The sequence below is a fragment of the Neurospora tetrasperma genome (genome assembly GCF_000213175.1).
Source record: "Neurospora tetrasperma FGSC 2508 unplaced genomic scaffold NEUTE1scaffold_81, whole genome shotgun sequence".
Lineage (NCBI taxonomy): Eukaryota > Fungi > Ascomycota > Sordariomycetes > Sordariales > Sordariaceae > Neurospora > Neurospora tetrasperma.
The window spans coordinates 5,070,451-5,090,865 of NW_009799179.1; the positions used below are offsets into that span (position 1 = coordinate 5,070,451).

At 53.8% G+C, this 20,415-nt stretch overlaps 7 protein-coding genes across 7 annotated transcripts; 6 read left to right on the top strand and 1 right to left on the bottom strand.

Annotated features, from left to right (window-relative positions):
• Positions 1-76: 76 nt before the first annotated feature.
• Positions 77-1,209, top strand: NEUTE1DRAFT_126107 (uncharacterized protein; the record flags this gene model as incomplete). The annotated part of the gene is made up of 3 exons (XM_009857973.1): positions 77-175; positions 210-579; positions 844-1,209. 3 exons carry the CDS (start codon positions 77-79, stop codon positions 876-878), a joined length of 504 nt encoding a protein of 167 aa, XP_009856275.1.
• A 126-nt stretch (positions 1,210-1,335) lies between these two features.
• Positions 1,336-3,339, bottom strand: NEUTE1DRAFT_133249 (uncharacterized protein; the record flags this gene model as incomplete). The annotated part of the gene is made up of 2 exons (XM_009857974.1): positions 1,336-2,314; positions 2,484-3,339. 2 exons carry the CDS (start codon positions 3,337-3,339, stop codon positions 1,569-1,571), a joined length of 1,602 nt encoding a protein of 533 aa, XP_009856276.1.
• An 812-nt stretch (positions 3,340-4,151) lies between these two features.
• NEUTE1DRAFT_72474 (protein sco1) lies at positions 4,152-5,593 on the top strand (the record flags this gene model as incomplete). Its single annotated transcript, XM_009857975.1, has 4 exons — positions 4,152-4,374; positions 4,466-4,675; positions 4,767-5,178; positions 5,474-5,593. The coding sequence occupies 4 exons, from the start codon at positions 4,168-4,170 to the stop codon at positions 5,521-5,523; spliced, it is 879 nt and encodes a 292-aa protein (XP_009856277.1).
• Positions 5,594-6,655: 1,062 nt separating this feature from the next.
• Positions 6,656-9,388, top strand: NEUTE1DRAFT_91169 (uncharacterized protein; the record flags this gene model as incomplete). The annotated part of the gene is made up of 3 exons (XM_009857976.1): positions 6,656-6,722; positions 7,116-8,569; positions 8,627-9,388. 3 exons carry the CDS (start codon positions 6,656-6,658, stop codon positions 9,386-9,388), a joined length of 2,283 nt encoding a protein of 760 aa, XP_009856278.1.
• A 420-nt stretch (positions 9,389-9,808) lies between these two features.
• NEUTE1DRAFT_133252 (uncharacterized protein) lies at positions 9,809-13,870 on the top strand (the record flags this gene model as incomplete). Its single annotated transcript, XM_009857977.1, has 4 exons — positions 9,809-9,826; positions 10,200-10,383; positions 10,478-10,741; positions 10,874-13,870. The coding sequence occupies 4 exons, from the start codon at positions 9,809-9,811 to the stop codon at positions 13,816-13,818; spliced, it is 3,411 nt and encodes a 1,136-aa protein (XP_009856279.1).
• Positions 13,871-13,877: 7 nt separating this feature from the next.
• Positions 13,878-14,164, top strand: NEUTE1DRAFT_118870 (uncharacterized protein; the record flags this gene model as incomplete). Its single annotated transcript, XM_009857978.1, has 1 exon — positions 13,878-14,164. One exon carries the CDS (start codon positions 13,888-13,890, stop codon positions 14,119-14,121), a length of 234 nt encoding a protein of 77 aa, XP_009856280.1.
• A 3,112-nt stretch (positions 14,165-17,276) lies between these two features.
• Positions 17,277-20,065, top strand: NEUTE1DRAFT_126113 (uncharacterized protein; the record flags this gene model as incomplete). Its single annotated transcript, XM_009857979.1, has 3 exons — positions 17,277-17,282; positions 17,591-19,409; positions 19,480-20,065. 3 exons carry the CDS (start codon positions 17,277-17,279, stop codon positions 19,737-19,739), a joined length of 2,085 nt encoding a protein of 694 aa, XP_009856281.1.
• Positions 20,066-20,415: the final 350 nt, after the last annotated feature.

Below are 20,415 nucleotides of genomic sequence, written 5' to 3' on the forward strand. Positions count from 1 at the left end.
CCGGTCCCCCTGCGGCGTATCCGACAGACCATTGCGGCATTGTGGTACATACCATACCTAGCCGTCTTCCTCCGTCATGTCGACCTCCTCACACGTCCCGGGGAATGCCGTGCCTGACACGCAACTAGGACTCAGCAATGAAGAGATACAACTACTACGACATGGCCAGCAAACCGTGGCGGCCGCAGGGGGCGGCGGAGGAGGAGGAGGGGGGAGGAGGAGGAGGCGAATCGACCTCGTCTCGCGCAGCGAGCCGCGCCTCATCTCAAGGCCTGCTCGTTATGGACCCTTCCTCTCTGGCCGCTCTAGGCCGGCACTTTGACCGGGTCATGCAGCGCATCCAGCAGCAGCTCGAGTATCTGATAGAGCAGTCCCAGCAGGTCAACCTGGAGGTGTACGACCGCGCCGGCAACCTGGTCGATAATGCCGACCGCGAGATTGCGCGGTACCACAGCCTTATGGCCCAGATCGATGAGCTCGAGCTGGATTTTGATCGTATATCCCATATTCGGGAAATCGTGGCCGGGTTTCGTCAGCGCGCTGAGGATATAGAGCGCGAGTTGGAAATATCGGGGAGCGGTGCGTCACGAAGGGATCATCGCCATGGACATGGGCATCGTCACGCATCGCATCGCAGTCATGGACATCATCATTCGAGCTCTGGGAGGCAAAGGAGTTGAGCAAGTCGGAAATCAGAAGAAGGGTCAGAGACTCAAGGGAGATGAATTATCCTTTTCGGGTAACTCACCAACGACGAGCTATATTACGGGCCAGAGTGCCAGCAATGGAAGAAGGAGAATACCACATAGGAAGGAATATGATATACAACTTCATGCAACAAAGGCAGCAACAGTACAGCCATACATTGGAAAATATGAGGATATCCTCCAGGTCATGAAACAGCTAGAAGGAACCAGGTCCCGCGACCATCAGCAAAACATGTCATGGAAATCATTTGGGCGTTTTTGGGGGGTCATCAGGGAGCAAGCATATTTAGCGATATTCGGTGTGCACGGTGTTCAAGCTCTCGCCATTTATGAGTACGACGTCGGGTCGGAGGAGAACAGTACCGCCAGCTAAAAGGTGCAATACAATCACGTTCAATTATTGAAGGAAGACGGCGCTCAGGGGGAATGTGGTCACGAGAGTGAAGTCCTCAAGGGCAGACATAGAGTTGGTAAAAAATAATTGGGGGAATTTGTAACGTCATTTACTTCCGTTTCTGCTTCTCCTCTCCTATGTGATCGCACCGTGCCTTATCTAGAAAGACGGCGAGACGGGCCCCGCGGCTTGTGACCTCTGGCATACTTATCAACGGCTTAGCCAGGCTTTACTCACTCCTTTCATTCCTGTCTATATCCTCTTGTATATCCCAGATTATGAGCAATCATGTTCCATGTGTTATGTTGCTACGAATGTACTAGCAAAGGGTCAAGGCGCATGAAGGCCTTCAATGATATCTGTGGTACGACCGACCCTCCACGCCGGTCGATGGTGTGACATCCACACGGATCAAGAACGATAGCAATGACCTCTCCAAGCGACAGTGTCACCCTTTGATATGTCACTCACTGACCACCCATCTCCTCATCTTCGTCACTCATCTCCTCATCCGAACTGCGATAAAGCACCACCACCCTGTTATCCTCCTTCATTTTCCTCCTGTACCTCCCCGCCGCACTAGCGCGAACCCTTGTCTCGGTATCCAACTTCTCCTTTGCCTCGGCCGCGAGCTCCTTCATGGTGTGCTTAACATTCTTGGAAAGGATCCCCATCCAACCAGAGTGTGGCTTGCACTTCTTCTTGGTGCACATGCCTGCCGTCAGGGGGTCAATTTTAGGAACACCGTTGATTCCGTTGCGGCGGTCCCAGCCATTGACGCCATTGACACTACCTTCCTCATCTTCCTCCTCGTCGCCGTCCTCCACGTCATCTTCATCTTCGTGCTCACTCTTGATACGCACCGCAGATTCCGACAACAAAGCCAACAGATCTGTAGGCGCGTCCATCCGTCCCCTCTTAAAAATCGCTTCTCCCTCGTCGCTCTTCAAAAAGACACTAAACGCGTGAATTGCCCCGACTGTGTCCAGCCGCGTGTCGTAGCCGCACAGATCCTTGGCCGTGCCCTTCCCCGCCATGATGGCCGCCTCGCGTCGCTTCACCGCCATGTCGAGCAGCTGGAGCATCTTTTTACAGAGCCCAATCTCCTCGCCCAGAGCGTAGCGGTCGGCGGCGGAGCGGTCGAGGATGGACCGCTCTTCTGGCGTGAGGACTACCGAGAGGTCGGCGGTGTTCCAGAAATTTGGGGGGACGCCTGTGAGGGTGGGTTAGCTTGGTGTACCTGGAGGGAAAGGGGAGTGGGTTGGTGGGTCGAAAAGAGGGTGATGAAGATGTGAGTGGGAAATAAGTTTGGATATGAGGAGTGGGGCGAGAAGGTGAAGGTTGACTGATGGATAAAGTATAATGACGTGAGAGCCACATACCGAAAGGTTCATCCCCAAGATGCCATGGTGGATCATCATGGCCTGGTTTACTATCCGGCGGATTCAAGAGTCCCATAAACTCCTGCCGAGTCAAGTTGTCCATGCCCACCTCTCTTGTTCGTGGCAGTGTAGCCACCAGTTGATCCCACCATGCATTACAATGCTCCGGCGAGCAGAAAATGCTGCGTTCCTCTTTGGCATCCTCGTAAATCTTGGCCGGCTGGTCGCACCCATCGAGCGAACACATCTTCTTGTACCGAGTAACCAAGCCACGGCCGGGGACTTCACACCTGGGGCAGATATACCTCTGCACCAGGTTCTCGCCCGTGTACTTGTCCATGTCGATACACTCGCCGTGGAACCAGTCCTCGCAACGGTCACATGCTATCATGAACCGATGATTGTCGGGTCCGCCGCAGATACAGTAGGGGCCGCTGTCGGACTCGCTCATTCCACTGCCTCCTCCGTCTTGCCCACCGGCTGGGCTACCGGCTGGACTACCTCCGTCGTCGAATTCGCTAGGTAGAGTCGTCGCTGATGTGTCGATCTTCTTCCTGATTCCGCCTCCTCCTGTTGTTGCTGCTCCCTTGGCCGTGCCTTTCCTGGCCCCTCCGCCTGCTGTCCGTGCCCGCTTGGGTGCCTTGATGGTAGTTGCAGTACCCCGCCTCCTCGACTTTGGTGTTTTTGATGATGTCGTCTGCGACTTGGCCATAGTTGCTGGTGAGCCGAATTTGTCATCACCCATTATATGGTCACCGTCCTCGTCGCTACTAGAGTGTTCGGAGCCACCGTAGAGGCGACGATCACCTTGTTGTGAAACATCGTTGATATAATGAGATGCGGATGCAAATGACATTTTGTTCTTGCTGGTGTTGGTGCTCTTAGTTGTTTGATCACTCTCGGCGACCGAAGGGCTGGTTTGTCTCCCGCTTTCATCCGTCGTTGGGCTGGCTGCTGCCTCTGGTGCGGCCGGCTCAAGAGTAAAGAAGGAATTTGAAAATGAGGAGGCCATCCTGGTGGATTTTGTGAATGACGTGAAGTGCTAGCAATTGTTACTCAACCTGCGTGGCAGTGGCAGTGGCAGCTACCGCCACTTCACCAAACTACGGGTGCAGGTGCCAACCTGGAGGCAACCTGAACCAAATTGGCAGTGCAGAGAAAACGCTGGGGGATTCGTGCTTAACATTCGACGCACGGCATCTTGATGCCAATTGACTACCGAAGCAACGAAGTTCAACCGGCAACACGCTTGAGCAATATCGCCAAGGGTGATACCGTTTGAACGATAGTGACCCTGGCGTGAAGATTGGGATCAGGATAGGGATGAAGGTGGTTTGAGTGGACGCGCTCCAAAGGCGTCTAACATGATACCAACGGCTTGGCAATATTTGCTAAGCGCATAGCGTGTCAACCCGACGACCCTGAGCTTCAGTGCCCCACTTTATTTTTGATCCCGCGGGACGGGACCTGGAAGCTTTTAGTGCTAAGCACAGGCCGTGCCGACTGCCGCCCGTATTGCGCGGGGAGATTTTGCGCTGCAAGCCGTCTGGAGTCCGGACTCCTCCGTTAGCCCTCCAGGTCACCTCGCCGGTCATTTGTCATCCGGTCCGCGTCTGATTTTTGGAAGTCAACATTCGAGATTCCACTTTGATTGTCAACCACGACGAACAATACCACCGCGCGAATGAACATGTCGCACGTCATTGCGCCCATGCGCACCTTTTCCAGTGTCCTCTCCAGGACCCCCGCGAGGCAATGCCAGCGGTTCATCTCGACAGCTACAACCACCCGGCCTACCGTCCCGAGACTCCAAGCCCAGCTCCATCAGCCAGTGGCGCAACGCAGAACCTATAAGACCGTCGAGGAAGCAAAGAGCAAATACCGTTCGGGAGTACGTCTGCGTGTCGTCGACTAGACGCGTCTTCCGCCTCACACATTCCCTACGACAACAATCAGCTGACACTAGCGACTGTTGCGGGTAGCCCTTTTCCTGGAAGGCCGGCCTTCTCTTCGTCCTCACCGGCGCCGGCTTACTATGGTACTTTGAGCACGAGAAGCAGCGCATGCAGCGCAAGAGGATAGCCGATGCGACCAAGGGTGTTGGCAGGCCAAAGGTCGGCGGCCCGTTCGAGCTGATCGACCAGAACGGCAAGCCCGTGACGGAGAAGGATCTCAAGGGTCGCTATTCCTTGGTTAGTTTGATCTAGACGCAATCTGTTGCAACACAAAACCCCTGCGCTTTCACATTCAAGCTCGCTGACCAAATCCTTTACTTTCCTACAGGTCTACTTCGGCTTCAGCCACTGCCCCGACATCTGCCCCGAGGAGCTTGACAAGATGGCGGCCATGTTCGAAAAGGTGGAGGCCGAGCGTCCTGGCGCTCTCAAGCCTGTCTTCGTTACCTGCGATCCGGCGCGCGATACCCCCCAGGTGCTCAAGGAGTACTTGGCCGAGTTCCACCCCCTATTCATCGGCTTGACGGGCACATACGACCAGATCAAGGCCATGTGCAAGGCGTACCGCGTCTACTTCAGCACTCCCTCCAAGGTCGAGCCTGGCCAGGACTACCTCGTCGACCACAGCATCTACTTCTACCTGATGGATCCCGAGGGTGATTTCGTTGAGGCCCTCGGCCGCCAACACTCGCCTGACCAGGCTGCCAAGGTGATCTTGGACCACATGAAGGATTGGCAGGGTAAGTGGAAGAAGGATTAGGCGGACATCTGACTTTGATACAAAAGTAAAAGACACAGAGTGTAGAAAACGTGTACGATAAATCGACTTCGGTACTTATACATTAAAGGATTTCTTCTGTCGGGCAGCGATACCGAGCGATGGTGCCTCAAAGTTCTTGGATATGCGTCGGGCGGGCTCGGATTACTTTTGTCACTTTAGACCATTTTGGGTTCTGTACGCATCCCGATCTTCAAGTATAACAAGATGGGCCAGTTGGGCTCGATGACCAAGTCGAATGTTTAATGGTATGCTAGAATACGAACCAAGGTCCTTAGCGACCTTGCAGCTACAAGCCAACTTGTAAGGCAACCTTAACACGGCATGACATAACAGGCAACATATTGATTGTGTTTCATCAAGTAGTTGATGTAATGGAGATCAAGAGAAAGGATACGGGGTACAAACTGGTCGCGTGTCAACCGTGAGTCGTGACACCAACACTCTTATGTACTCGGCAACGGAGCCTGCCGTATCTTATCGGATGTTACGTCATGGTCAGCACGTGCGGTTTTCCCAAAGCTGTGGTAACAGAAGGTGGGGTCGCCGTAGTGCAGTGGGTCTTCCATTCGTGCCTTTCTCTTTTTTTCCTTTCTACCTAACTGACAATGGATGTTCCAACCATTGGCGGCGCCTACTCCCTTGCACTGCGCCAACGAGAAAGGGCCCTGGATTTCTTTTGCTTCTTTCCTGCGATTGGTGCCCCCACGTCGAGTGCATTGCAGTCACTCCAAATCCTATCGTTTATGTCTTATTTGCTGTGTTGAGGAGATTGCTCTTCCTTGTTTCCATAAGTGACACGGAAAGTTCAGGTCATACGTAAGGTACAGTATGTGAAAGAGGGAAGACGACTTACATGCATGGTTGGGCAGTCGTACACTACCAAGGTAGATAAGGACTCCGTCGTTGGACCGTGGAGCCCGAAACGCATCAATCAGACATCTTGTCTTTAAACAACACTTTAACACTTCTCGCAATTTGTTCTATTTTCTTTGCCTTCGTAAAGTATCTCATATCAGACGGAGTATATTTACCATTTACGATCTTGGCTGAGATTCATAGGCAATAGACCGCGTGGGTTTTCCCTCTTCACTTCATCGCCGGCGTGATCTTCGGGGCTCCAGGGCGACAAACGCACCCGCTCCAGGCGCCTTCCAGGCACACGCTACCCACTCGAGTCGCCGACTAGTGTATCATCTCACCCGTGTGGAGCCCCTCGTGAAAAGAACGAGACGGGTCGGCTCGGAAGGTCGCGGTCGCAGACGACATATCTTCAGCCCGTGGTAATCTCAAAAGAAAACTTCTACATTTTATCTCAATCGCGACATATCGCTTTTCGTTTCGACCATCGCGACCTCCATTTAGTTACGCTGGTTTGGGCAAAACTCCTATCTGTTCCATCCAACACCATGTCGGCACCGTCCTCCGTTAACGAATCCATGAACGGGTCTGTCAACGGGCCAACGATCCGCCCCAGACGTTCGGCACTCAAATATGAAGGCGACAGTGACAGAGTACACTCTTCGGGCGCATCCTCCAAAGGTTGGTGGTTCGCTCTCTTTGTTTCTTGCTTCTTTCTTTCTTTTGAGACTTGTTTGTACGACCCATGATGCGTGCACGTACAGTGAGCCACCCTTTATCGTGTGCCACCCCAAGATAAGCTCTCGCTACCAGAGGAGTCTGACGGTGAAAACGGCAGCCTGGATGTGAGCATTGTTCGTCTCATGTATCACGATATGGATCAGATGAATAGGCCGATGTGGGCATTCCAGCCCATGTCGTGTTACCAAGGGAAGCAAGGGGGTGAGTGGGCAAAGCTCACTTTGCCAATCTCTGAAATTTCCGTATATGTAACACAAGTTTATCCCGGGTCAGAGAGTTGTGGTTGACTTTGCGTAGCTGTGCAGATTGCGGAACCTGAGACTCCTTCTGTGGAAGAGCACCACGTTAAGAAACAGTTCTCTGCGAGCGTAGCCAAAAGACTTGGTGGCCGACCTGCACCCACCTCAAACCCATCGAGAACCTCACTCGCTTCAGGTACCAGCCAAGCGGACATCGACAACTCCGGCAGTCCGACTGTACTGACTGCATCACCTGCCCCAATGGATGAGTCTCCGGCACACGGTCCACAAGGTCGTCACCGTAACAAAATAGACCGGATCAGTGAGCGACTGGTCGCCCAAGTAGCGGAATGGATTCAGCATGAAAAGACCAAGAGGGAAACTAGAAAGACAGTGAAGCTTCTTCGACGGCGCAAGACACCACCCATCCATGTGAACGGAGAGCCTACCGTCTCCTCGCCTACCCGCCCTCGTGCGGATTCCATCAGTTCAGACTCGAGCGAGGTTTCTTTGGACAGACTGCAAAAGATCCTCAATGACGGCATGTCTGCTCTCGGCCTAGACCAGGTCCCGCAGCTCGGCCCCCGTCTCGGACGCAGACGGTCTAGGAGGAGTCTCAAGGCGCCTCCTGCCCGCACAGCCTCTTCCGACACGGAATTTTTTGACGGCGATGTCGTTGTTCCTAGCTGTGACGTGTTCCTCGACAACTCAAAGACCATGAGTTACTCGGGCGGCAAGGCGACCACCGATGATACGCCTTCGCAAGCCAGCCGTAGGGAAGAGAAGGAGAAGCAGGCTTGGCTGACGTTCAAGAACGAGATCATCAGGCTGGCACACACTCTTAGGTTGAAGGGGTGGAGGCGCATTCCGCTCAACGGTGGTGAGACGATCTCTGTTGAGCGACTCAGCGGAGCGCTGACGAACGCTGTGTATGTGGTGTCACCGCCCCCTGAATCTATTTTGCCTCCGCAGGAGGGTAAGAGACAGCCGGAAAAGGTCTTGCTCAGAGTCTACGGCCCGCAAGTTGAGCATTTGATCGACCGAGAAATCGAATTGGGCGTTCTCAAGCGCCTGGCGAGAAAGAAGATCGGCCCTCGGTTGCTCGGTACCTTTTTGAACGGCCGCTTCGAGCAGTATTTCAACTCCACCACGTTGACGCCAGAGAATCTTCGTGAGCCTGAGACATCCAAACAAATCGCCAAACGCATGAGAGAACTCCATGACGGCGTTGAGCTTCTTGAGCATGAAAAGGATGAAGGTCCTGGTGTCTGGAGAAACTGGGATAGGTGGCTCGACCAGGCTGAGAAGACGGCCATGTACCTCGACAACCAGGTTGCAGCCCAGCTTCAAGAAACCACTCGCCACAAGGAGACTTGGAAGACTAGGGGTTTCGTCTGCGGTGTCGAGTGGCCCGTGTTCAGAAAGATGGTTCAGAAGTACCGCAAGTTCCTAGAGGACTATTATGGCAGCCCTACCAAAATAAGGGAAAAGCTGGTCTTTGCCCACAATGATGTTTGTCCACCGCATATCCTGTTATTCACTGAGAAAAATTATTGACCAAGAATCTAGACTCAATACGGGAACATTTTGCGCATTCGGCCCGACGATAAGAAGTCGCCTTTGCTGCAGCCCGCCAACGAGCACAAGCAGTTGATCGTCATCGATTTTGAGTATGCCGGAGCGAACTTGGCCGGCCTGGAGTTTGCCAATCACTTCTCCGAATGGACCTACAACTATCACGATCCTGTTACGCCACACGTTTGCGATGCTACCAAGTATCCAACCCTCGAACAGCAGCGGCGGTTCATCAAGGCCTACGTGGACCACCAGCCGAAGTTCCCTTCGGTACCTGGTGTATCAACACCATCGGTGACACCGTCAAGCACGGACACGCCTAGGCCTGGCATGCTTCAGAGCACCAACTCGGCAAGCTCCATTGTGGAATTCATGTTGGACGCCCGCGTGCCGCCAGGTGGGTGGAAAGAAGAGGACGCCCGTCGTGAAGCCGAGTCGGAGAAGAGGATTAAGGAACTCTTGGAAGAAACCCGGCTCTGGCGGGTTGCCAACAGCGCTCAATGGGTGGTATGGGGCATCATCCAGGCGAAGATTCCAGGACTGAATGACGGGGCGAAAGACGTGGTAACGACGCCGGAAGGCAGCGTGCCTGACGAGGAACTCGAGGCGGAAGAGGAGGCCGATGCGTTCGACTACCTGGGCTACTCGCAGGAGAGGGCCTTTTTCTTTTGGGCGGACTGTGTACGCCTTGGGCTTGTCACAGAGGAGGAGTTGCCGGAGAACGTTCGTTGCAGGCTTAAGTTTGTTGAGCAGTGATGAGGCCTCTGAGGCTCTCGAGATGAAACAGAAAATAGGAGGTGATTTTGGTAACTATGAAGAAGGGATACGATAAGGCGAAGAGGAACAAGTGGGTTAAGGCCAGCGCATAACGTCAGTGGCTAGGCCCGGAGCCGAGTGGCCCGACCTATATACTGTTGAGCTTTTTACATATTTACATATACACCCGCACGTTACAGCTCGACGGCTTCATGCGATGCGAGGGCGTTGACGTGACCTGCATAGCCAGCCAGGGCCTGCATAACGTAGCAGTTGGTAGTTCCAATGATATGGGAAAGCGGTGTATCTACAACCATGCATGATTTACGGATTTGTATGTATAGTTAGAGCCCTATGCTTACTGCTACACCGTGAGTGTCAACATTTACTGTCGAAGTCTACTTCACGTTTTATTTCAACATGGGCGTTGTAACACAGGTACGTGCCTTCCAAGTGATGCCTGCGCTTCAATGTGCACAGTTCCGATTAATGAAGCCTCCCCCGCATTGCACACGCCGTTGCAGTTCATCTCAACTTCCAGTTACTAGACTTTATGAGGGCACTGTGTTAATAGTGCAAGTGCCCAATCCTCAATGCCAAGACATGTTTGATAGCTTTCACTTATTGTGGTCCATGTTTCCTCCCTCTTCAGTTTTCCTCCCTCTTGTCCTCAAATCTCTGTCCTCCATGATTGATCTTATTGCTTGAAAGAGATGACTCGGCCCATCATGCACACAGCTCTGGATCGTCTGAACCTGTTTCAAATCTCGAAAAGAATTAACTATGTAGTTGAACCTTCCGCGTTACATAGCGTGTAATACCGAGAGACACCAGAGGCCCAACAAAAGCGCGAAAACCACCAATGTCCACGTTGAACGAAAGCGGGGGGCTGGCAAGGCTGGTCGCGGTTCGCCCAACCACCGGGAGGCAATACGAAGCCATTCGGGCAACGTCCTTCCCAACCTCCACAGACATTGTCATAGGGCGAGCAGGGCGTGAGTCGGCCAAAGGGTACAAACGGAACGCATTTGCGACATTGTAGAGAGGTCGCCTGCAGCAGCAGCATCATCATCATCAACAACTTGCTAGTTGGATGGATCCTCATCATCGCCTCAAGAGGACCAAAACGAATCGACGTTTGCGATTCTTGCGCGCTTATCTTCCTTGTTCTTGACCTACAGGCTACCTCCCACAGGTCACCTTCAATCTCTAGCTCCACAATCTCGAATCCCAATTCGTGCATCCCGTTTTGGATCCGGTTCTGGTTCTGGTTCTGGTTCCTGCCCCTGTTGCTAGTTCCAAGCATGAACTTCGACAATCCAGATGTCAGTTATGCCGAAGAGCTTGATTCACGTATGTAGAGCTGCGTCATATTACCATGTTGACGGCATATCTAAGCAGTGTTCAATTTTTTTAATATTTTTTTCTTCCCTTATCTTTAGCGAGCTGGATGCACTAACAACTGGCACTGCCCACCACTAGTAGCCCGAGGCCCACCAGATCCGCAGTATCTCACCGCCGATCCAAGGCCGCCGTCGAACCGATCCGGAGGCACGTTTGGCCACCCGGAAGAACGCCGCGTCGGTAGTAGTGCTCTTGACTCGGACTTGTCGTTCACATCTAGACCTGCTTATTCGGCAGCCGCTGCTGCTGCTCAACCGACGCCGTCCGTTTCACATCCACCATCAACTATCATTTCTCCGTCCGAATTCGCTCGGAGCTCTTCCGATAACAACAACACGAGCGATCAACAAGTGGATAGCGGAGCCACCGACCACCGCCGCAACGGCCACGGGACGGGAGCCCCAACCACTGCCGGAGGAATAAGCCGAGACCATTTAGCCCATGCCAGCCCCATTGTCATTCAAGGGCCACCGCGCGTCTTACCAGACTTACCACCTCTGCCGCCCCCAACCTTTCGACTGCAACAACAGCAACAACTTCTTCAACAACAACCTCAAATAATGCAACGAAATCCATACCAGCCATTGCCGGGGGGTCTGCCTGTAGACAGTGGGCTCGCAGCAGGTCCGGTCCAAGACTTCAAAGACGATCTCGCCAGGGAAGCTGGGGTGGTCACCCCAGGTGTCGACGACACGCCCTATGTCCAGTACGCCATCGAAGCTCTCACTCGTGGGAACAGAGAATCAGGTTACTCGGGGGATGGGTCGTCGGGTAGTGAATGGGGAGCTGGAGGAGGAGGAGGAGGGCTAGGTCTAGGGACTCTTCCTGTTGGTTATGTACCCGCACAGCACCAACAGCAAGAACGACATCAACCTCGAGAGGGGGAATCGACTGAACCTTCATCAACATTAGATCCCGCACTCAAACAACGTTTCGAAGAAGACAGACGCCTCCTCCAGACACCCTTCCAGCCCAAGAACCCTGCCGTCTCAGCGGACTCGCTCGCATCAACATTGTTAAAAAATGGCCCACGGCCAGCGCAGCCGCACGAATGGAGGCCGCTGGACAGAGACGCGCTCATAGCCAAAGTCGGCGAGCCCCGAGCCAACGGCCTCCCAACACTCGACTTCCTCCCGATGCCCCTAACAGCGCGCTCGCTGGTCGCCTTCATGCTGATGTGCCTCTTCATGGCTGCCGCGCTGATTTTCTCGGCCGTGTGGTCACATATGCAGAACGGACTGACGGGATACGTGAGCATCTACGGGTCTTCCTACTTTCTATTTCGGATCCTGCCGCAGTTCCTGGGCGGATTATTATTGTTATGGGCGCAGTTTATCATCATCACCGCCTTTCGAATTCTTCCCTTTGTGCACCTGGCTTCGCCTAACATCAGGGAGCGAGATGGCGCGCTGTTCGAGGATATGTATCCCCGCTCATTCCTCTGGCCGCCGCAGTTTATTGGGGGCTGGAAGGTTTGGGTTCCGATCCTGGCTACTTGGGTTTTTGGGATGACTCTCCCGCTGCTTAGTTCCCTGTTCACAGTTGTCTTTGTGGATGATGTCTGGATGTGGGCCACGGTCCAGGGCGTTGCGTGGACTGCCGTGGCGCTTTATCTGGTGATGTTCATCTCGACCGTCATTCTTTGGAGGTACTTTGCGACGCTGCGATCAACGGGACTGGCGTGGGATCCGCGATCCCTGGCCGACATAATCGCCATTGTCTCCGAGACTAACACGGCGGACGAATACCGAGGTACCCAGCTAGCGAGCAACCGCGGGCACATTCGCTTTGCGCTCCGCCACCAGGCCAACGTCCGACTGGGTTATTGGACGTGGAAGGACGGCCGGTCTGGCGTGTGGTACACGTTGGGAAGTCCCATGGATCAAGGCTTCATCGCCGTACCGCTTCCCGACCAGCTGACCGGCAAAGGGATGACCAAGTTTCAAGAAAAGCAAGGTCTGATGGCCGCCATCAACATCAACCCCGTCGCCGGCAGCAACAGCGGCAGCGGGACTGGCACGGGCATGGGAACTGGCACCGGGACCGGAGAGGACTACGACATGGAAGCCGGCTCAGATGGCACCCCTTCCCCACAAGGCCGTTACCGCTACCTCCCCTGGTGCCTGCGCACCTCGCCTCTCCTTCTGCTCCTAACCGGCGCTTTCATCCTCCTCCTCGCGCTCTTCATCGTCTCTTTCCTCCCCGCGACCCGCATCACCAAGGGGTTTCTCCCCGGCCTCCCTGCCGCTCCTGTACAGGGCGCCTTTTCAGCCGCCAACTTCCTCTACTCCTTCCTTCCTTCCCTGCTCGGCCTCATCTTGTATCTCCTCTTCCAGACCATCGACATGCACCTCCGCATACTCCAGCCGTGGGCCGCCATGTCCTGCTCTAACCGCAAAGGCGGTGCCTCAGCCGACGCCTCTCTGCTGGCTGATTACGCAGCCTGCGGTCCGGTGACGGCCACCTTTCACGCGCTCAAGAACGGACACTGGCGCATGGCTTTCACCTCGGCGTGCTCGACCCTGTTCATCCTGCTTCCCGTCCTGGGTGGCGGCATGTTCATGGCACTGACGCAGCCTGCCGGCGCGCTGGTAGACGATCACGATGATGTACCCACCAGCGAGGAACAAGTCCTCATGTTCCCCAACTTCCCCGCCTTCGCCATCGTTCTGGCGCTGTGCGTGCTCTACTTCTTGGCTCTGCTGTCGTTGCTTCCCGCAAGGAAACCGTTTCGGTTCCCGCATGGCGTCACATGTTTGGCGGAGATCATTTCTTACTTGGCCAACGAGGACTTGCTGGGCGATTTGGCATTCAAGCATTGTCGCAGCAGGGAGGAGTTGAAGGAAAAACTTGGGGTGGGCAGAGGCGTGCCGGAGACGAGACCGAGGTGGACGTTTGGGTTGGGGTACGGCGGCAGTACCGGCGTGGCGGGCGAGGAGACGCTGGGCGTGAGGAGGGCGAGGAGGTTTACGGTGAGGAAAAGCCACATTAAGTTTGGGGGGTTAGATCAACCCTTTTTGAGTTGAGTGTCTTGCAGCAGGTGTGATTACTATGATCCTGGATGGTGGTAATGATGAGAAATGTATTATGAGGATATGGTCATGATGTTTGGTTTTAATGCGATCATGAAATTGTTTGGTGGACATGTTTGTTTGGGTCCTGGGAGGCTTACCGCGCGTGTTACTGTACCACCTCTTCGACGAACTTTTTCAATCTTCTTGACGAGTATCAACTTCTTTGTTGGTCGACCTGTCATGTTTCAGACGCACGATATAAAGCCTAGATGTGGTCAAAGCATTGCATTGGAGTTCGGGTTACTTTTAAATTAAACCAGCATGTTGTGGTTATAGCAATCAATTACACTTGAGGATATCAAAACCGAAAAATATTATTGTTATCAAGCATGCGTTCGAAATTGGCACATACCGATGCTGCCTTCAGCATAGACATATACATCTGTGAAAGGTATAGCTGTGCCTTGTTATCTCGGCTGTTATTATGGCATTGAGAGCAAAGGAACATGGATTGGGGGCCTCCGGCGAGGGGAAGAGCAACAATCCATTGGAAGTCATTCAGGCCACTATGTGAGAGGAGTGACCTACAACTCACAAAGGACAGAAGTCCACTGCGTCCCACGAGTTTGTTGACGGTGTTCCGAAATTTGATCGAGATGAAATCAACTTCTCGACTGTAGTGTACACTTGTACTGGCGTACTTTTCGAGCTTTCCTTCAAAGCCTATCTTCCGGTAATGAGAAGTCGGGCAAAGAGTATCAAAGACTGTCACCAAGAGGCTCGCAAACTCCCCATGTCTCTCCCGCTTTATTAACGAATCTGAAATAATTAGCATTTACCGGGTTGGTCTGCACCATGAAATCATGAACCCCACTGGGACCGTTGACGATTCGGATCCCATGCGTGGTGAGGTAGATATAGGAGCAGTCCTATAGACGGCATTCTCGCGTTCGTTCCAGGAAGAATACCCACAGACATCTTCATCTGGATCTTCGATTCAACAAGGTATCCAAACCACCGTAAGCTCCACAGTAGGAATGTTCTATTTCGCATCCAGAACTTGGGAATCGAGTCGTGAGAGGGAACCCAGTGGGTAACATCGACGTCAGACAGGCGTGGAGGCCATGCGATTAGGATGAGGTACGAAGGAGGCAGGAGATCGGCCGTGGTGAGAAGTAGGGCCTTGTTTGACAATTTTCGACGTTGAGAATGGGACCATGGTTGGGGCTAAAGCGGGTTGTGGGCAGCCTGCCCTGAACCATCCTCTTGGAATCTTGGGGTTCTGAGACAGGTCAGCGATTGGAGAATGCAACACTGGTGCATGAGTTTCGTCACATCTCATGTACTGCCAACGCATCGATTTCATCCATTCCAACTTCCAGCTGCCTCACATCCAGGCTATCCAGCCAGCCGCTCAATCCGAGCCAACGTGACTTTTTTAGTATTCGCCTCCGGTGAAAGCGTTAGCTTGTTGGTAGTAAAGAAGGCATGAAGGGTACCCGAATAGAACGAGTGTATATGTACTGTACGCAAAGAAGAGGCCAATATCCAATCTCGATGACTTTTTGGGAGAGGATCGTCTTGGCTAGAGCTTCTCTTTTCATACTGATAGTGTCTGTTGATGGTTAGTGTAATGAGGAGTGCCTTGAGCTGTGCCTTGGGCCCGTTCTTTGTGCAACGACACTAGCACGCCGCATCTTCAGATTGTCTTAACGGGCCACTTCGTATCGACCGACCTACCCGTGTCACGACCGTTATGCCGTGACAGGATGCTTCGAGTCTGCTCCGGTTGTCCGACCATGCTGCCTTGCAAAGATCAAGAGGTTCTCGACGGTTTGAGCAGTGTTAGCCAGACTGATTGTTTGCAGATATATTGTCGCAACTCGAGGAAGCTAGGCCGTCTTTGTAGTGTCAGGCGCTCGACAGTTATGATTTGGCCTGGAGGAGATAGGATAGCTGATTACCATACTAAGTCGGCGCACAACGCTCTGTGTTGGCATGGAACTGAGAAAAAAACAGAAATTGAAAGTCAAAGATTGGCAAACAGCCGGACTCGTTGGCCTGTATCTGGCAAAGAAGAGGAAGGAATGATTCAGTTCAGAAGGATCCATGACGTTTGTCTCAAACTCATAGCAACAGGCGGGGTTCACCCGCCTCCATTCGTGCTTCCTGTCTGCCTCTACCTGGTGCCTTCCCGAGCGGGAATTTCATATCGTTCTGCAGTGCTTTGTGTACAACTGTGCCTGCACTTGTAAGTCAACTTGCATTGCCGAACGGCAAGTGCGTGGTGGAGAGGACCATTCATAAGGTCGGGTGTTGTCCAGTCTGGGAAAACGACCGAGGGTATCGTCGACACCTACCTTACAGCTTCCTTTCCCAGCTGGGGCTTGAGCATTCGACTACGAGGCTTTCGCCCGGCTGAACGAATCGACACCAATTCGAGCCATTGGCGCCCGAGTCAACTCCCTAACGACGCCTCAGCCATTGCGCATTGACGAGTGCTCAGTTTGTCGGCTTGGCAAAAGGTTGACCGATGCCTTGGTGAGGCGGTGAGGAGGAAAAAAAAAAAGGCGGATGTGGTTTTGTCGTGACGGTCTTTACAAGCGGTCGGGCAGCGACATCTTTCCCTGCTGGACAGACCTGGGAGTGAGGTGTGCTATAGCTGGCAGTGTGCAATACCCTAGGGCCCCCGAGGAGGGGCGCATGGGGAGGCAGGCAGGGAAGCATCTAGTGTGTGTTAAGGTTCCAGCCGGTCCTGTCCAGGGTTGATGCTGAGGACAGCCCGGGCAGCAACGTGGGGGATCTCTGACCGGCCTGGAACAACACACTACACCATCATAGCATCACCTCACCCTGCTGTCAATCCATCAGCCTCATCATCCATCCCGCAGCTCGTCGTCCTCTGGTTGCCCGACACGACTACACGAGTTAACAACGGGTACCACCTTCAAAAGGGCACCCACCCGGTCGACAGCGCGGCTTTGACTTTTGGCTCTCTTTCTGCTCTTCAACAAACCATTCAGTTTCCTATTTGACCAGGCCAGACTTCATCACTATTGCTGACACCCCGGACAACCAACCGACAACTTGCCCAGACCGGAACCCGAATTACAAGTACACTACGGTACAGTGCTAGTGCTGTCCGATCGCCCGCCTGTTTTGGCTGTTCAAACACTCGTCACCAAAACTCACCAGCCACGCATTTTTCCACTTCCATCCCATCACCAAACCCGACCTCGTCCATTTTTCGCAACAGCTACCTCCAATCCACGATTACCCACCAGACTTGTTGCATTACCCCTGTTCACTGTTCACTCCACACTAGAAGAACAGGAATATTCCCTTTTGCACTTCCATTCCTGCCAGGATATTGCTTTCATATCCTGTCATGACACACGGAACTCCGAGCTAGACAGAGACATCAAGGTGAGTGGAGAGAAATCGAAAAGGCGGACGGTTGTCGCGCCGTAATGTCGGTACGGTGTGTACCTTGGTAACGACAAGCATGGACACCACCACCACCGATCCGTCCACAAGCATCTACAGTCTGCTTTGCAGCAATTTCTCCTTCCTCTGTCTTTGCGCATTGCATGTAACGGCAGCATCTGACCCGAATCGCAGCCTTCGGCCCACCATCCCAGCCCGCCCTCCCTAGCCTGCCTACTAGGCGCGTCGCATTTCGTCACCACCAGGGTGGTGACCCTTCACCTTGTCAACCACACCAGCGCCCGCTGGCGATGAGGGAGATATTGCCGCCGGAACACACCAACCTCCACCTTCCCAGAACCCTCGCGATTTTTACAATCCGATAACGCCCACGCAGCGTCAGCAGCGCACTCTTCCTCTCCGGTCAGCCACGGCGACACCTGCATCGGACGACGCATCCCTCACTCCGTCTTCTCACCGAACTCTCCGTCGAACACCGCGCTTTCAAGCTGCTCGCAGTCCGAGCCCAGCCCCGAGGCCATCCCGATCTTCGCGCCGCATTCACCTCGAGGCGGCCAGCGTTGGCATCGCACCCCAACCTATCTTCGCAACTGCTGGTCCCCCTGGACTTGGACAACCCCCTCAGCCACACGGAAGCTTTCAGCAACGCCCTTTGCAAGATAGCAGCGACGATCTCAACGAAGACACGTTCCCGCCCCAGCCGTCGTTTATCCCGGAACGGACTTCCTCCTTGTCCCACTCCAATCCCCTCCGCCTTTCTCGACACACAAAGAGTGCTATTCTCTGGGCTCTCGAGGAAGCTCTAAGGCAACCGTATTCCTTCTCGCCAGATCTGGACGAAGAAAACGCTTCGATGGCGGATCTACTGAGCGGCGGCGTCGGCCCTGCTACTTCCAATGGTCATGCCGTGCCATCGCCGCGACCTACCGTACCTTCTCAAACTGGCTCCCCCCAGCAGGTGATCCGTGGCCCTAGGATGATCATGCGTGAACGTGCTGAACGAGAGGCAAGACAAAAGGCCGAAAGAGAGCAGATGGAGCGTGCTCGCGCCGAAGAGGAGGCGCGTATGCTTGAGGAGACGCGTCGACAGAACGCCGAAAGGAGAAATGCTGCTGCTGGCGCTGCACCAGGTGGTAACATAGCCACCGACCCGGCCACACAACGTAGGCAAAAACGAGCTCAAGATGCCCAGGGCGGTCCCCAGGTACAGCCTGGAAATCCCCCGCAAGCGGACGTACCGCAACCTTTGCGCCCAGCTCGCACCGGTCAACCAAATCAGGCACCACAGGGCTTTACACCTGCCGCTGGGACTGGCGGTACAGCGCCTGGGCAACCAGCCGAGCCGTCAGCGCCAAATGCCGGTACCAGGATGAAGAACTCGTTCCCACATGCCTTTGAGCGATGGGAAGCCCTGTCAGCGCACTGGGAGGGAATGACCAGCTTTTGGATACGAAAACTCCAGGAGAATACCGACGAATTCGACCGAAACCCAATTTCCGCTCAGCTATCCAGACAGGTCAGCGACTTATCAGCAGCGGGTGCCAACCTCTTTCATGCAGTTGTCGAGCTGCAGAGGCTACGCGCCAGCTCCGAGAGAAAGTTCCAGCGCTGGTTCTTCGAAACACGGTCGGATATTGAGCGCCTGCAGGAGACGAACGCCATGCTCGAGAACGCCTTGGAAGAGGAACGGCGAAGTAGAACTGAAGCTGCCCGCCAAGCTCAGGAGCAGGAGCGCGAAACCGCGAAGACCCAGAAGTTGCTTGCAGAGATGCGGAAGGAGTTATTGATCTCGAAAGACGAGGCTCGTCGCGCGTGGGAAGAACTTGGTCGTCGGGAACAGGAAGAACGGGACCGGACACTTTCCCTTCAGCAGGGCCATCCAACAATAGTAGGCGGCGTCCAGGTCGTGCCGATGACACAAGGTGTTCCTAATCGCCAAGCGAGCACGCGGGATCATCAGAGGGCCCAATCCGATACTTCCGACTATGTCGCCGCTCCAAATCCCCAGTACCCTCAGTATACCCAAGGATCCGCTGCCCAACCGAACACGACTGCCGCTGCCCAACCAAGTGGCGCATATTACCAGCAACAACCCGGTACCTCTACGCAACAACCTGGAGATTATGGGGCCGGTTCAGGAGCAGGCTATGACGAAGGTGAGTTGCACTGGCGATATTGATGACCACTTTGTCAAAAATGTCGACGAGACAATATCCCTTACCCTAGCACCCCGCCCGGAAGCTCGCCAATCTGACCAGGCGACAGAGGATTTTGAAACCCCTACGTCGAATCCCGCAACTAATTATCCCCCATCGAGTTCGCAATACGGCGGCACGTACCCTGAATCATCCGGATATGGTGGACAAGGCTACGCAGCGCCTGGATGGGAAACGATGCCCCGACACCATCATCCAACAAGGTTAAGCGACGTGCTGGAAGAGGACGAACGTAGTCGCACTTCGGCAAGCCGAGTCAGCCAAGCGTGACAATGAACTGTCGCGCGGTCAACACACCGCACGACACACATATTCGGAACAGCATATTACCACTCACAACTTGTTCCTGTTTGGGTGATGTAGCCTGCTTAGGCTCTCGCAACTTTTGCTTCAATATTCGCTTCCGACTTCGGCGGAACATTGTCAGATTAACAGTATATATCCGTGTATCCATCGCTCGGTTTGATGGCGGAAGATACTTTGGGCATCGTCGGATGGCATGGCAGAAGAAATTCACGCAAGCCATGTCGATTCTTCGCTGTCATTGTATTAATGAGACGTATTCTCGCTTCTTGAGAGTTCAGCAGCATATGGCCAGATCTCCACACGATTCGTATAGCGTCTGACGTTCAGTGAGGGTCTGCAAGGCATTTGCAAAAGCAAAAGTCCTTGTCACCCATCAGAAGAGTACCTCTCGGTCCTGGAATTTGTGCAAGTTTATGATTGAAGGAAGATTAAAATTGGGAGGAGAGCAAAGAAGAAGGGGGGAGGAATGGACTTTTGTGATCGTTTACTGGCTTTTTGTAATGCATATGATGATGTTTATTCAGCGTGGAACAGATAGGGCCATGTAAAGCTGGTGTAGGATTTGAGGTGTAAAGGAGATTCAAGATGTAGGGCAGAAATATGAGGGTCTGTCTCAGTGTTTAGAACGGGAGGGGGCAAC